Source organism: Wolffia australiana, chromosome 2 (assembly GCF_029677425.1).
Source record: "Wolffia australiana isolate 7733 chromosome 2, ASM2967742v1".
Taxonomy (NCBI): domain Eukaryota; kingdom Viridiplantae; phylum Streptophyta; class Magnoliopsida; order Alismatales; family Araceae; genus Wolffia; species Wolffia australiana.
The window spans coordinates 26,567,919-26,581,016 of NC_135836.1; the positions used below are offsets into that span (position 1 = coordinate 26,567,919).

General features: G+C 38.5%; 1 protein-coding gene across 1 annotated transcript; it reads right to left on the reverse strand.

The window, feature by feature from the left end:
* Nucleotides 1-2,372: 2,372 nt before the first annotated feature.
* Nucleotides 2,373-12,766, reverse strand: LOC144700300 (uncharacterized). The gene is made up of 8 exons (XM_078571802.1): nucleotides 12,354-12,766; nucleotides 12,137-12,242; nucleotides 11,537-11,652; nucleotides 8,832-8,951; nucleotides 8,620-8,709; nucleotides 4,037-4,188; nucleotides 2,888-3,131; nucleotides 2,373-2,638 (listed from the first exon to the last, which is right to left on the reverse strand). The coding sequence occupies exons 1-8, from the start codon at nucleotides 12,693-12,695 to the stop codon at nucleotides 2,486-2,488; spliced, it is 1,323 nt and encodes a 440-aa protein (XP_078427928.1). The 5' UTR covers nucleotides 12,696-12,766; the 3' UTR covers nucleotides 2,373-2,485.
* Between the last annotated feature and the right edge of the window lie 332 nt (nucleotides 12,767-13,098).

A 13,098-nucleotide genomic window follows, 5' to 3' on the forward strand; every position in this document is an offset into this window, starting at 1 on the left:
CTGTCTTTTCCAATATATTTGAATCATAAAGACATTTGTTGTACTAGGGATCCAAATATAAAAATAAATTAAAAAATTAATCCTCTAGTAAATTAGATGCATTAATAATAAAAAAATCCTCCTCAATTTATATACTCAAGATACTTGATTTATTTTAGTAATGCATTAGATAAAATGATTATTTTTAGTTCAGGAAGGGGGAGTCGAAACTAAGTTTTGTATATTCATGCATCCTAAGTTTTGTTTGAGGTGAGAGAATATTTTTTCTTTTATTGATAGATGGTAATAATCCCACCTTATAAAACTCATTACATCCTCGTTGGGTGAATTAAAGAGTTATTCTTTGACTGCATCAGGATCCTTTCAAAATGATAATAATATTTATTTTTGTCAATATTATACGGATATCTAATAGACTGAGTTAGCATGCTCAAAAAAATAAAAGTGTCAAAATTATATGGATATGAGTTCTAAAGAGTGGTGAATGGAGTAAAGGAACACATGAGCCTCGTTTCATAGATAAGAAATCCTACTTTCAGTACCTAATTCCTTCATTAAATGAAATATTGAGTAGAGAAGGGGTAGGTATTTACTCAATTCCTTGAAACAAAATCCTTTTTTCTTGATCATTTAAAGCTTATCTAAACCTATATGTATATCCTCTTCACCCCTTATCCTACCATACATTTCCTTATCATCTCAGTATGTTATTCCCTCTAGGATCCATCTCTAAAACTTTCCAACTATTACTAATGACATGCTTATGTCTCATTCTTCTCTCTATTTTCTTGCTCATATCATTATCAAAAGAAAGTGATGTTTGGTATCATGTTGATTCCAAATGATTCTTAATGTCATGCATCAAGGAACATCTTCTGGTACATCTTCAAATGGCAAGGGCACTTTCTACAAAATCATTTTTTGATGCTCATGCATATCTTTTTAACTTTGGTGATTTCTTGATCAGTTAATTTCCATTTTTTATGCACTCTAATTCTTACCTATTAAAAATAATTAAAAGAATAAAAATATATAAATTCTCCGAGAGCCTATTTGTCTGGATGACCCATCCATTATGTGCCTTTGTCCCATGTGGTTGCACATATACTTTCACCAATTTCTCTGAGAATTATCTTTAAAATTATCTTCACCTTTTTCTGCCTCCTCCATTGTGTTTAAAATCTTGGGAGTATGATATCTCCGTAGTGTTAACATATACACCAGTCATCCTTTAGGAGATCTGCGTTGTAGGAAGCACCTCATATGCCAGTAGCTGGCACTAAATTCTAAGGTGCAACAAAAGGACATCCTTTGTCAGTGACCAACATGCGAGTGCAAAAATCTTCAAAGATATTTAACTACCTTGGACAAAGTTATATAACAGAAATTCATAACATGATAAATGTGTTTAGAAGTACATTCAGTACATGAAGTACAACATCTAAATAATGAATTTATCATGCTATTAACTAGATTATCTGAATATCACATTATTCACCAGAAAAAAAATTACAGCTAGCATGGGCTACTGGACTATAATTAGCCCATTGATCCTCATCTAATGCACATTGGGCTAAAGCATCCGATCTGATACTTGGGGATATTTCTTTGGCTATTGGGCCAAGTTGGAGAAATTTTAGTTTTGGAGCAAGCAGTTAGAGAGGTGTGGGATATGTCATGGATCCTCCACAGTCCCCTCTAACATCCCATTTAATGAGGAGTATGGATTTCAAAAGGAGTCCCAGATATTCGACTTAAAATGATTGAAAAGAGGAAGGACTTGTAAAGAGAGGAAAGAGGAAAAAAAACACAAGTACGTTTTAGATCATGCCTTTAGTATAAATATTATATTCCCATATCTCTCTTCACTTTAGTATGGTCATGGTGTAGCAGTCGCTAGCCAACTGTAGAAGGTTCTTCGGAATCATGGTTTTTCAATCCGGTTGAAGTTAGTGTTTTGAAGGGTTCTTCATTTGCTCAGAAAAATACCTGTTTTTCGATAAATATAAGGATTCAAGTTTAGGAATAGACATTGGAGGCTCAATACGTCAGCATCAAAACTTAAGGAACATAGATCTAAACTTGCATCATCATCCCCATCCCTTCCCCTAATTCTCTACCATTTTATCTCTCTACAAGCCAAATTTTATTACTCTAAACCTCAAATGAGATCTCTAGTTTCTTAAACTAAAATTTATTCAAAATCATCGATTTACCCTACCAATTTGATCCCATTTCATATATGTTCAAAAAAATTTTAAATTTTACTCTACGTTTAGGGTACCCCAGATATCATTAGTATCTGATGGTGGGTGCTGACGTTTTTATCTTTCAGCTACTTCCTGACATCCTCAATAAAAGTTCAGAAGAAAGATTCAAAACCCACAAAAGAAGGGTTTAATCTGTCTGTGTATTTTCATAATCTTGGGGTATAAATGGTTCGCAAAGGGGGGAAAGATAATTGGAAGTTGGGTGAAGATCGATGCTACATCTTCAACTGACCGGATTCTTGAAGGATTCTGCAGTAGTCCGCAATTACTGGAGACCCCTTCACCATCTCCCAGACCTTTGCCGAATTCCGCAGCCACTCTCTTTCAGAGATTGGCTTTGAGAAGGGCGGAGGGTTAAAGGAGAGGACCTTTAAGGAAAACAAGTGCATTGCCAATTAGTTCTCCTTAAAATAAAAGCAAAAATATGAATTTTTAAATGATCACATCTCATTATAACTACCTGATAAGAGATCAAGTCGAACATTTGATCAGAAAAAGAATTGAACAGATGGGATCTTAACATTTCTTTGGAATACCAGATTGATGATCTTAAACACAACTTGCAGATAAATCTTGAGATTCGAGATAGAATACCTACTCCATACATGAATGCCCACCTGATCCCGCAGTTTACCCAGAGCAGAGATGAAGCTCTCTCGTTGAGGCCTGCCATCTGGTTGGGCTTTGGATGGAAGAAATACTAAGTCATTTCTGATAAGATTTTTTCTCCGTTCGGTGAGCTGCTGTTCAAAATCTGCAGCAGAATCTGACGTTTGGCAGAACGATGATGACTGGAAGAATTTGCGATGCATCTTCTTCAGCAGCATCTCATTCCTTGGGGAAAAGTCTTGTTGACGCAGTCTGCATCCGCAATTGGGGGATTTGCATCAGATAATGTCATTTCAGAGACCACATTTCCACGGTCGAGGCTTTGAAATTCTTAAATTCCTAAATTCCCACCATCATGAAAAACTAGAGAAAATCATGGCAGTGAAATTTTTCGAAGAAGTCTTAAGTTGAACGACCATGAAAAGATCAGATGGTTACTGAGCATTTCGGATTTGAATAATAACATATATTATTTTATGAAAATAAATATTCTAATTCTATGAATGCTTATGGAAAGTTCGTATGAAATATCTTTTGACGCATGAGTCAGACACATGATTTTCTTCAAAAAAGAAGTCAGAAACAGATGCCCGCCTCATTTTCTATCCAATTAAGCCCAGGAATTGCCCTGCTTTTTATGCTTGAGACTGACTAAGATGCTGACAGAAGGATGCAACTGATATCCCCACAGTCACAAAAAACCCAGGAAAATAATGTCATTAACTTTTTCCAAATGATAATGGCATGATTTTTTGATTGCGAACAAATGCTGTAATGCCAAAATTTGTTAAAAAAGAGGAAATGAGGGGGGTCTTCATGCGATGCTTAGCTATCCTGATATGGATTATCACGGCAAATATTTCGTTGTTACGAATCATAAATGAACTCCAGAATCAATAGCTAATCAATAAGGACGAAACGACTCACTTCTAATGTTGAATGCTGACCAGGACGCCTACAATGACTGACTTTGAAACTTCCGTAATCATGAAAAATCCATGAAATAACAAAGAAAGACCAGTAAAATTTTGAAAATTACTCAAAAGATTGCTCTCCTATGTGAATAGTCACATGGAATATTTCATGCAAGCTTGATGCAAAGAATCAGAAAAAAATCAGCTTCATTAATACTTGAATAAGAACCACGAACTACCCACTTGGTATGCACAAATATGGGAATTGCCAGAAACTCTTTCCCTGGGCCTGGAATACAATCCCTCCATTCCTTGCCAGAGCTGGCTTTCATGGCTTGCACGTGCCCAGATGTTATCAATGACGGGTCAGGAATATTGTGCTTCAGCATATCAACCTTCAAAAAATTGGTAAGCAGAGATATGTTGAAAAACCAGTGAACAATTTTTAAAAAGGTCTGACGAAATTAGAGACAAGAAGTTCAATAAGGTTGATGACGATAAAAATAAAACCATCCTCTATGGTAGTAAACTACAGTCAATATTTACCTTGGAAGGATTTTGAAACTGTTCACATGATGACATTATTTATAAACAGTTAAGTTCTGCGGGCATTCCTTTCAAACGCCGTAGAAGTGTCACTTGCATGTGAGGAGGAAAGGCAGGACTGGCCTTCTAGGGCAAATGGAGGCATTGTCATATAGCAGCGGGAAAAGGAGAAGGGGGTCCATGGGTCCTGGCTGGAGGAGAAGCCCAGACCAGGAGTCAGGTTGATGCGGCCGGTGGAGTTGAAGGCCGTTCTAGGGTTCCACCTTCTTAGCAGAGACCCTGTGTTGTGGTGATCACTGTTTGAAGGAACTTGGGCTTTTGGTTAATGTATTTCTTTGTAAATTTATTTCATTTCGCTTTTAAGGGTTCTCTGAACCTATCATGAACGCATACAATTTATTTTATCCAAATATTTTTTCTCAAGGTTTAACTCGAGCGTAAGTTTACATGGCCTGTCTCGTACCTAAGAACAGGATTTCTAGATGATGTGATATAATCAAAAACATAAAATAATGTAAAAAATGGAAGCAATAAAACAAGAGAACAAAAATAATTGACATTGGTAAGTCCTTTATGAGGAACATGCAAAATAATTGACATCAGTAGGCAGACATGGTAAGTCTCAAGTTGAAGGGTTGAATTATTGGATTAAGACCGTAGAATTAACAGTGCATTATTTTACCCGAATATTTTTTCCTTCTTTCTTCTCTATAACCTATCGCAGACAAAGAGAAAGATAAGGAAGAAGTAGAAATAGCATCTCAGTAAGAAAGGGAAATAAATAAATAGATAAATAAAAATAGGGAGAGAGAGTGCAAGAATATGGCAAAAATACTCCCCCCTCAAGCTAGTGACTAGACGTCACACCCTCAACTTGCCACAACAGTCACGGAAGCATTATGAAGAGACTCCCTTCTTGAAACTGTCTGCTCATAGTTGAGGTGGCTCAATACTTTGATTTGAGTGTGTCGCATATCACAGAGTGGTCACGTACAGAACAGCAGCACCAAAAGAGCGAAGGCAGGTCTTCAGTGGATCAAAAAGGAATGATGGAATAGCTTATCAAGAAGACTCAGGTTACTCAGGGAAAGAACATTATGCAATTGATTAAACAAAAAAAAAGCTTAGAGCTACCTCGCCCCACAAATATATTTAAGCATAGTTGTCTGGTAAAATAGGCTTCAGGTGGTTTTCAAGGATATGGCAAAATGTAAGCTCAGACACACCATTTTATTCTTTAAGGGCGTGATGCCAGGAGTTTTCATGGTGTCATGGTGTAGAAAGCATTGGGAGATGACCAGAACTGTTCAATAACTTTCAAAATGTATGGGATTTAATAAGGTTGTTGAAATCAATAATAAGTTAAAGTCTTATCAGATTTCTGGGTGGCCATGAGAAAAGAGTGCCATAATCGACAAAGATGGCTAGTCAGCAAGCAGCAGAGAAGCTGAAAATGAGTGTAGGGACCCAAATCTAATTGTGAGTCGATAGAAGATGGATAAGAACTCTGACGTCGTTCGGCTAAATGAGAAGAGTCACACTCAAGAGTGGTCATCTGAACCCAATGAAAATTGTGGAGAAACATAGTTTTCCCAAGAGAAGAAAGAGGGATGACGAGGATGGTGATGATAAAGCCATGAGGGATCAATGAGGGAAGAGATTACAATAAAAGACAATGATACAACATCCATAGTATGACTTTGGTGCGTCATCAAAATAATAGAGGCCACCACCCACATTAGGAATACCAATCCTTAGCTGAAAAGAAAGTCTTCGGAGAAAACTACATCATGACCAAAGTCCCTGACTAACTGATGTAGGAGAGAGCTTGATCGTAATAAGAGAGGCACCTGAGGCAGCGTCCACTTTGTGGCTACTAGGGTGAGGTTGACAGGTGGTGAATAGATGGAGTCATACTCTGCTCTGAGCCGTTCTCATATTCCCTCTTGGTTCATATTATATAGGGAAAATGGTGGATGTATTGCTTCAGGAAGGACCTGCATAAATGTAGGTTACAAAGTAGCAGGCTTGTCCCAGTTCTAACCTTAAGATGATCCATTAACCTTATGTATCTTCATAAGGGTATGTTGACAAATATAATGGATGTGGGCCTAGAGAAATCTAAAGGGAAGAAGGAAATAAACAGAAACATCAACAAAGAGATAGCTGCAAGAAGTAATGTCTTTATCTAACAGGTGGGGATTTGGTGCCATGTAGGAGGGAGCACATGACTCTATAAAACAGGGTAAACAGGATATGAACGGGACAGCAGAATCACCAAGGGAAGGTAGAGACCCCACAAAATGTTGACACTAGAGAAGGTATTTCACCATCTCCATATCTTCTCTTAATTTCTCCATCATGGGACAAGGGAGGCAGGCCCCAAATAATGTTGACTCTAGAAAACGTATTTCACCATCTCCATATCTTCTCATAATTTTTCCATCATGGGATCCCCAAGAGATCGATGAAATACAATCCGAACCAGGAGGAAAGGAAAGGAGAAATCACAGTACCCCACTCAGCCATATTGCTGAGGATAACTGATGGCAGTGGTATGGTATCTCTGAAACTGGGTTGGGCGGCCATGAAGTTGATAAATAGTATCCAGCATATGCCCTCATTTCATGTCAAAACTGCAAAGGAAATCACCCTTTTGCCCTCTGTCCAAACCCTGGAGGTAGTGGAAAGAAAGGGTTCACTCTTCGTTGCAACTTTAGACTGAGATGAGGTGTTGAATGTTTATACTTCATGGCCAAAGCTTTGTCGCCATCCTTAACCAGACAGTTTGAACGGTTCGCGTCTGAGTGGAAAATAGTCTGCGCTTCCTAAAAAGTGAGTTCTTTCCCCGATGTAATAGTTAACTCCTCAATGTTTCATATTCAGGATGAATTCCCATTAGTGATATAAAGATATGAAATCCCAATGTATAAAAATGACCAACATCTTTATAATCAGGTGACATATAATGATCAATTTCCCCAGATAGATGCTGCAAATTTACACCCCAACCCCTGTATTGGACTTGGTAACTAAGTCAAAGATTACAGTGCGATCATTTTTCTTCAAGTGGCCGTAACGGGCTGTGTCCCAGATGATTTCCTCTGCAAAATTCAGATTAAGAAATTCTGTGAATCCACCTATGGATAGCCCTCTCCTCCTGCATCCATTCACGAGCAGTGGACACACCTGGGGATGGGGCATCATCAAGTAAATGGTTCATTAGGTCGCCTTTAAGAATGATCCAAGTATACTGGCCTGATGTATGTTGAGACTAGTGGACTGATAATTCTGAAGTCCCTGCAGTCCGGGATAATACCAGAGATCACCCATGGGAGCACACAGCCCAACTGATGCAACAGAAATAATAGGCATGAACGCATTAATACACATAGTAAAGGCCCCACTAAAAAATATATATCACAAAACAATCAGAATAATATAAATATTCGTAGGTTTCAGTTCCATTAGGGAGGAGCAATCAATGATTTTCTGATAAGGGAGAATCTACTCGTCGAAAGTCAGCACTTTGACTAAGGGAAAATTTTTGGTCGAGGCAGCATGAGTCAAAGTTCTACTTTCCTGAAATTAAACTGATATCCAGTCTGTGCAGCAAAGCCCAAGGACACCTGAGTCAGATCCCAGCAGCCGAACCCTGTTTCTTGCAAGAGACAAGATGATCCAATCTGGATCAGCAGAACAAACAGCAGCCTGCCGCAGTCCATAATGGAGGCGCGCCGCAGAAGGAACGGGGAATGGCATCCTACAGCAGTCTGGAACAGCATCTCCGAGATATATTTGTCACAAGATAGCATGTCACATGTCGCTAACAAACAAATTCATCAGCAATCAGAAAAGGACGATCACTTACGACAAGGATTGTAAAAAAAGGGTTATTGCCAAAAACCACTGCTGGTTGCTATTAGAAAAATAGAAAAAGTAGCTGTTCCAGACATTTCTGGATCAATGGAGAATGACAGGACAGTTTAACGTAAATCTTTTGCTGATATCATCTTGAATCACAGAAGGATAGATAGAGCCCATTACAAAGAATGGGAGAAAGAAATAGAGAGATGAGAGAGAAGGAAGAAGGAAAATTACTGTCGAAATTAGAAATGTCGTAAGGCCTGATACTTATACATGAGATAGAAGGGATAAAATGGGAAAATAAAATAAAGACAAAAGAAACAGGGAGAGAAAGATATGACGAATAACAACGTAAGAAAATAAACAAGAACGGAAGAAAACATTAAGACGTAAAAACATTGGATACCCCATACCGTAAGCATGAGCTGCCACATGCTGGCATCATGAATTCCTTCAGTGACAACCAGCAAAACGTGACATACAGATGAAAGAAAAGTTGCAAGCTAGAGAGGTTCCTTGCAGCACAAGAAAATGATTAATCACATTGATATTGATTAGAATTGTAAGAAGAGGAAGCAAGAAATGGAGGAGGACATCAAAGGATGGACTTTGGGTGATAACTAACCTGAAGGCACATTAATTCGTGCAAAAGATCCACTGAGAGCGCCTCACCATTTTGTACTGATTTTGAAGATGACCCATCTGGTCTCGTCATCTCTGACATGAGAGATGGACTGAAGACCGGCTGCAATTGTGTGAAGAAAGGAGCAATCAATAACTAAAAAGAGATGATGAGAGGTACAGATGCTAAAACAAGAGTGTAATACAAAATAAATAGTAACAACATAGATTGAGTTTCTTTTTTTTTTGAATGCTAACATACATTGAGTTTCAATGAAAGAAGGGCTAGATTTGTGTTTTCAAAATAAAACACGCAGCTCAATTATTTGAAAAAAGAATAATCAGTTGGAGAATAGTAATTATGAAGATTCCTTTATTCAAAAAAAAAAATTTGTGAAGATTCTGTGGACAATGAAGACAGGTGTCTCTTGAGGACTTGATAGAAACCCTACATGAGAACATAACTCATGTTTGAACAATAAACCCACTCCTTTTTTACTACACGAGCCTGTTTTAAATACCAGGTCATGAGATACACATATTGGGCTGATAGCTAAGCCCATTAGTCTATAACAGAAATAAGTATGAGAAAAAGGAAAAGATAAAAATAGACTGATCGGCAACGGGAATAGTCTGGCTGACAGATTCCTGATTCAGAAGAGTCACGGTCACTGCCAATTTCCTTATAGAAATCTTCACACGTAGGAAGAAAGTTTTTGAATCCAAAAGAACTGGAAATTTTTTTGCAAAGGTCTGTTACTTAAAATAGGATATTTAGACATCATATCAATTTTATACAACCCTGATGGGGAGTATCAATCGAATGTACTTTGCCCATGATTTTGGAGTAAAACACAACCTATAAAACTATTGTCTCAAGGTCCAGAAAGAAGAGCTCAAGGGAGGGAAGAGATTGGAGGTTCCCGGGGTTGAAGTGGAGAAGTGTAATGACAATAAGACTATGGGATGACGAAAAAGCCTTGGTGCTCTCCAGAAGACTCAGTTGTCTGCAGAGTGAGAGAAAGAAAGGAGTCACGACCAGTTGGAGAAGGTGATAAATCAAGTAGCGTGACTCGCGCCTGAATTCCATCCCGCTCAGGACTAGCTTAAGGCCATAAGATGACGCATTAGCAGGCTGGGCCTCCTGATTGGGCCTGTTTTTACTCCCAGCCGTCTCCCTTTCATTGACCTGACTTTGGATAATATCATTTTTAAAATTATTTTTTGAAATAAATCATATTATTTTTTATTAGAGTATATTTCCAGCATTACTAGGAATCAGCGGCAATTTGGACACAGATTTACTTTGACAGTGAAAACCCAACACATATTCTGCACATTCAGTACCTCTTGTGGAATGTTACTGCTAGATACTATACAGTGAAAAGGGTTGAAAGGTACTTCATGGTTACCGAAATGAATGTCATGTGGATTCAAACCTCTCTAGTAAATGAGGAAAAGAGATCTCAATCAAGTAATATTTTTTGAAAAAAAAATCTCAATTAAGTAGTAAAATAAAACAGTTACGTCTTTTTGCTTAAATGCTGGGCAGTAGAGGTGCTAAAGATCAACATCTTTCAACAGCTTTCAGATTGTGTGGAAGCTACTATTTTTTTAAATAAATGTGTGGAAGATACTACTAGAAGTAATTTAAGGTTGCACCTCAGATTATCTAAGAAAGGTACTTCATGGACACTAATGAAGGGGATATCAGATGGAACAGAAAAACTTAGATGTGTCTTTCCAAGAACCTAGCAAAGACAGGCTAATAAGAGAGAAAGGGAATGGGCCACACACACGGGATAGGAGTCATGTGTGACAGAAGCCATAAAAAAAGTAGCGGGCAAATGAGAGTTGACAGATTGTTCTCAAGACAGGTCGTGCTCAAGATTGGTAGCAGGGGCTCAAGGCTGGAGAGCAGGAAAGGCCTGCAACCAGAAGGGAGAAGAATCAACCCACAACTCTCCTCAACCCTACCTCATTCTTCTCCTTGATTCTCATTCGCTCATCAATCCGGGAACTTACCTGTTCATTCTGGATTGATTTCTTTTAACATCGGCTTGTTGAGTATTCTTTTCTTGATTCTTGTTGAATTTCAATAGTGGAAATATTGTCAGATGGAAGGACTGCCGCAGAACATTCCTACTGGATACTTCATCTTATTAGATTTTCAGAAGCAAAACGATGATAAATCTTTTCTTTTAAGAAAGAAAAGGTGCTAAATCTTGATTGGCAACCTAAAGACCAACGACCAGATTGGGCCAGCCTCAGAATGAACTGGATAACATTTTCTACAGGCAAGAAAATAATAGGTTACCTCTCAAGTTCAATTAAAAGAAATCTGGATGACCCCAGAAATCAGAAGCAAGAATTTCAATTATTTCAAAAAAAAAAGAAGCAAGAACTTCACCAAAGAAGCATTAAATTTTAGGAAGCACCGTGTTCCCTGCAATTAAAAAGTCCTTGATACGTGGAATATATTCCCAAAGGAAAAAAAAAAACTGAAAGAGTAAGGCACCAAAAATGTATGACGCCAAAATTTTTTTGAAGAAAAAAGATGGGGTGTCTTAGGCCTACTGAAGAAAGAAGCAAAATTAAGTTACGTAAATTCATAAGATCCCAAAGATAATGGCACCACGGCAGCGAAAATGCAACACAGCCAAATGTGAAATTGACAAAAAATGAAGCAAGACACCATAAAAGAGTAACCTGCGCATCAAGAAGGATCAGCCTTTCAGATGATACTCTCAATTCAATGCCTATGGTGCAGTGTCTTGCCAATAACCTTGTATCATCTGACTGTATGGGAAAATGTGGCAGCATTCCTGTCCATAACACCACAAGGATGATCTGAAGTATTAATATTGAATGAAATCTGATGAACTATCGGTTACATTTCAATTTTAGACGATAATTTTTTATTAAGAAATTGCTTGAATCGAGGGCTCGTATGATCTTTGAAGTCGTACTTACAGGCGCTGATCATTTCTTATGTGGTTTGGACGCCTATTTCAATAATTTCTCAAAATTGGCTTCAACATATATTTGATAATTTTCTCTCGAATGTGTGATTCATAAATCTATCATGGGGGACCCTTCAACAAGTCTCATAATTTAGAAGAAAGAAGATAGAAAGGAAGAGAGAAAACCTATAATATTCAGAGGCCTTGGAACTAGAAAATAAGAAAAGGGATGATTAAATGATTAGAAAGTTCAATTGGCTCGTGTGGAGTAATAATCGATATTGAAAAGTTTTAGAGAAAATTACAGAATTTATCTACACAGAAAGTGTCATTGATTGACCGTAACCTGAGGATCCATCGTAGCCGTAGAGTTCATTCATGATCGTAGATTTTCCGACGCCAGGAGGCCCGATGATGCCGATGACAGTGAAATCCGTGTTCTCCGTCAAAAACTGCTCATTAAACGACGGTGAAACACGGGTCAAAATTTTCTACGAACTTTGTAGCCAGAATTCTGTAAGTGAACATGAAATTGTCGGGGCAAGCGTAGATCGAGGGCATACGGGTAGGGCCCTGTCAGCGTGCAAGTCCCAAGAATCAGAAATGACAAGGTTGAGGGAGCCGATAGGGGGTACGCGGGCGCGCAGTGCGGCGGCGGCAGACGAGTCGTCCTCTCGCGCGAACTTTGACGCAGCAGTACCCACGCCGGGAGGCTTTGCGAGCAAGATTTTGGGCGCAGAGCCCAGGTTTAGGCCAGCAGCCGCCGACGACGGTAAGGTAATACCGGATGAAAAAGAAGCAGAGGATGAAGAAGAGGAAGAATTCATGGAAGATGACGCTGTGCCGCTATCGGTTTCGCCCCGCGCTCGGTTTCGTCGGGCTATCTCGAGCTTCTCCGAGATCATGGAGAATCGAACGCTCTCCGGTCGTTGCTTTGGTAAATTCTTCTGTTCGAAATGACCGCGGAAATGTACTGTGGACCATTTTACAGTTTCAAGAATGTCCGACACTGCTCATAAGCTTTGAACCGTAAATTTAATGATCACCGGATTAGCCATTCTTATATTATTTTTTAAAGCCCAGATGGCCTCTAAGGTTGCAAAAACTTTTCGTGCGGACTGCGGAATATGTATCGTATTTAGTTATTTCACTCTTTTATTCAGTAGAATTCTTCTGATTTGACATCCAAAGTTTAAACCTACTACCCAAGATTTGCAGATGTGTGGGCAGTAATCATCATCGGCACATATATGTGTAATAGTGGAAGATGACTAAAACATCAGAAAAATCTTGTGATAAATTATATCA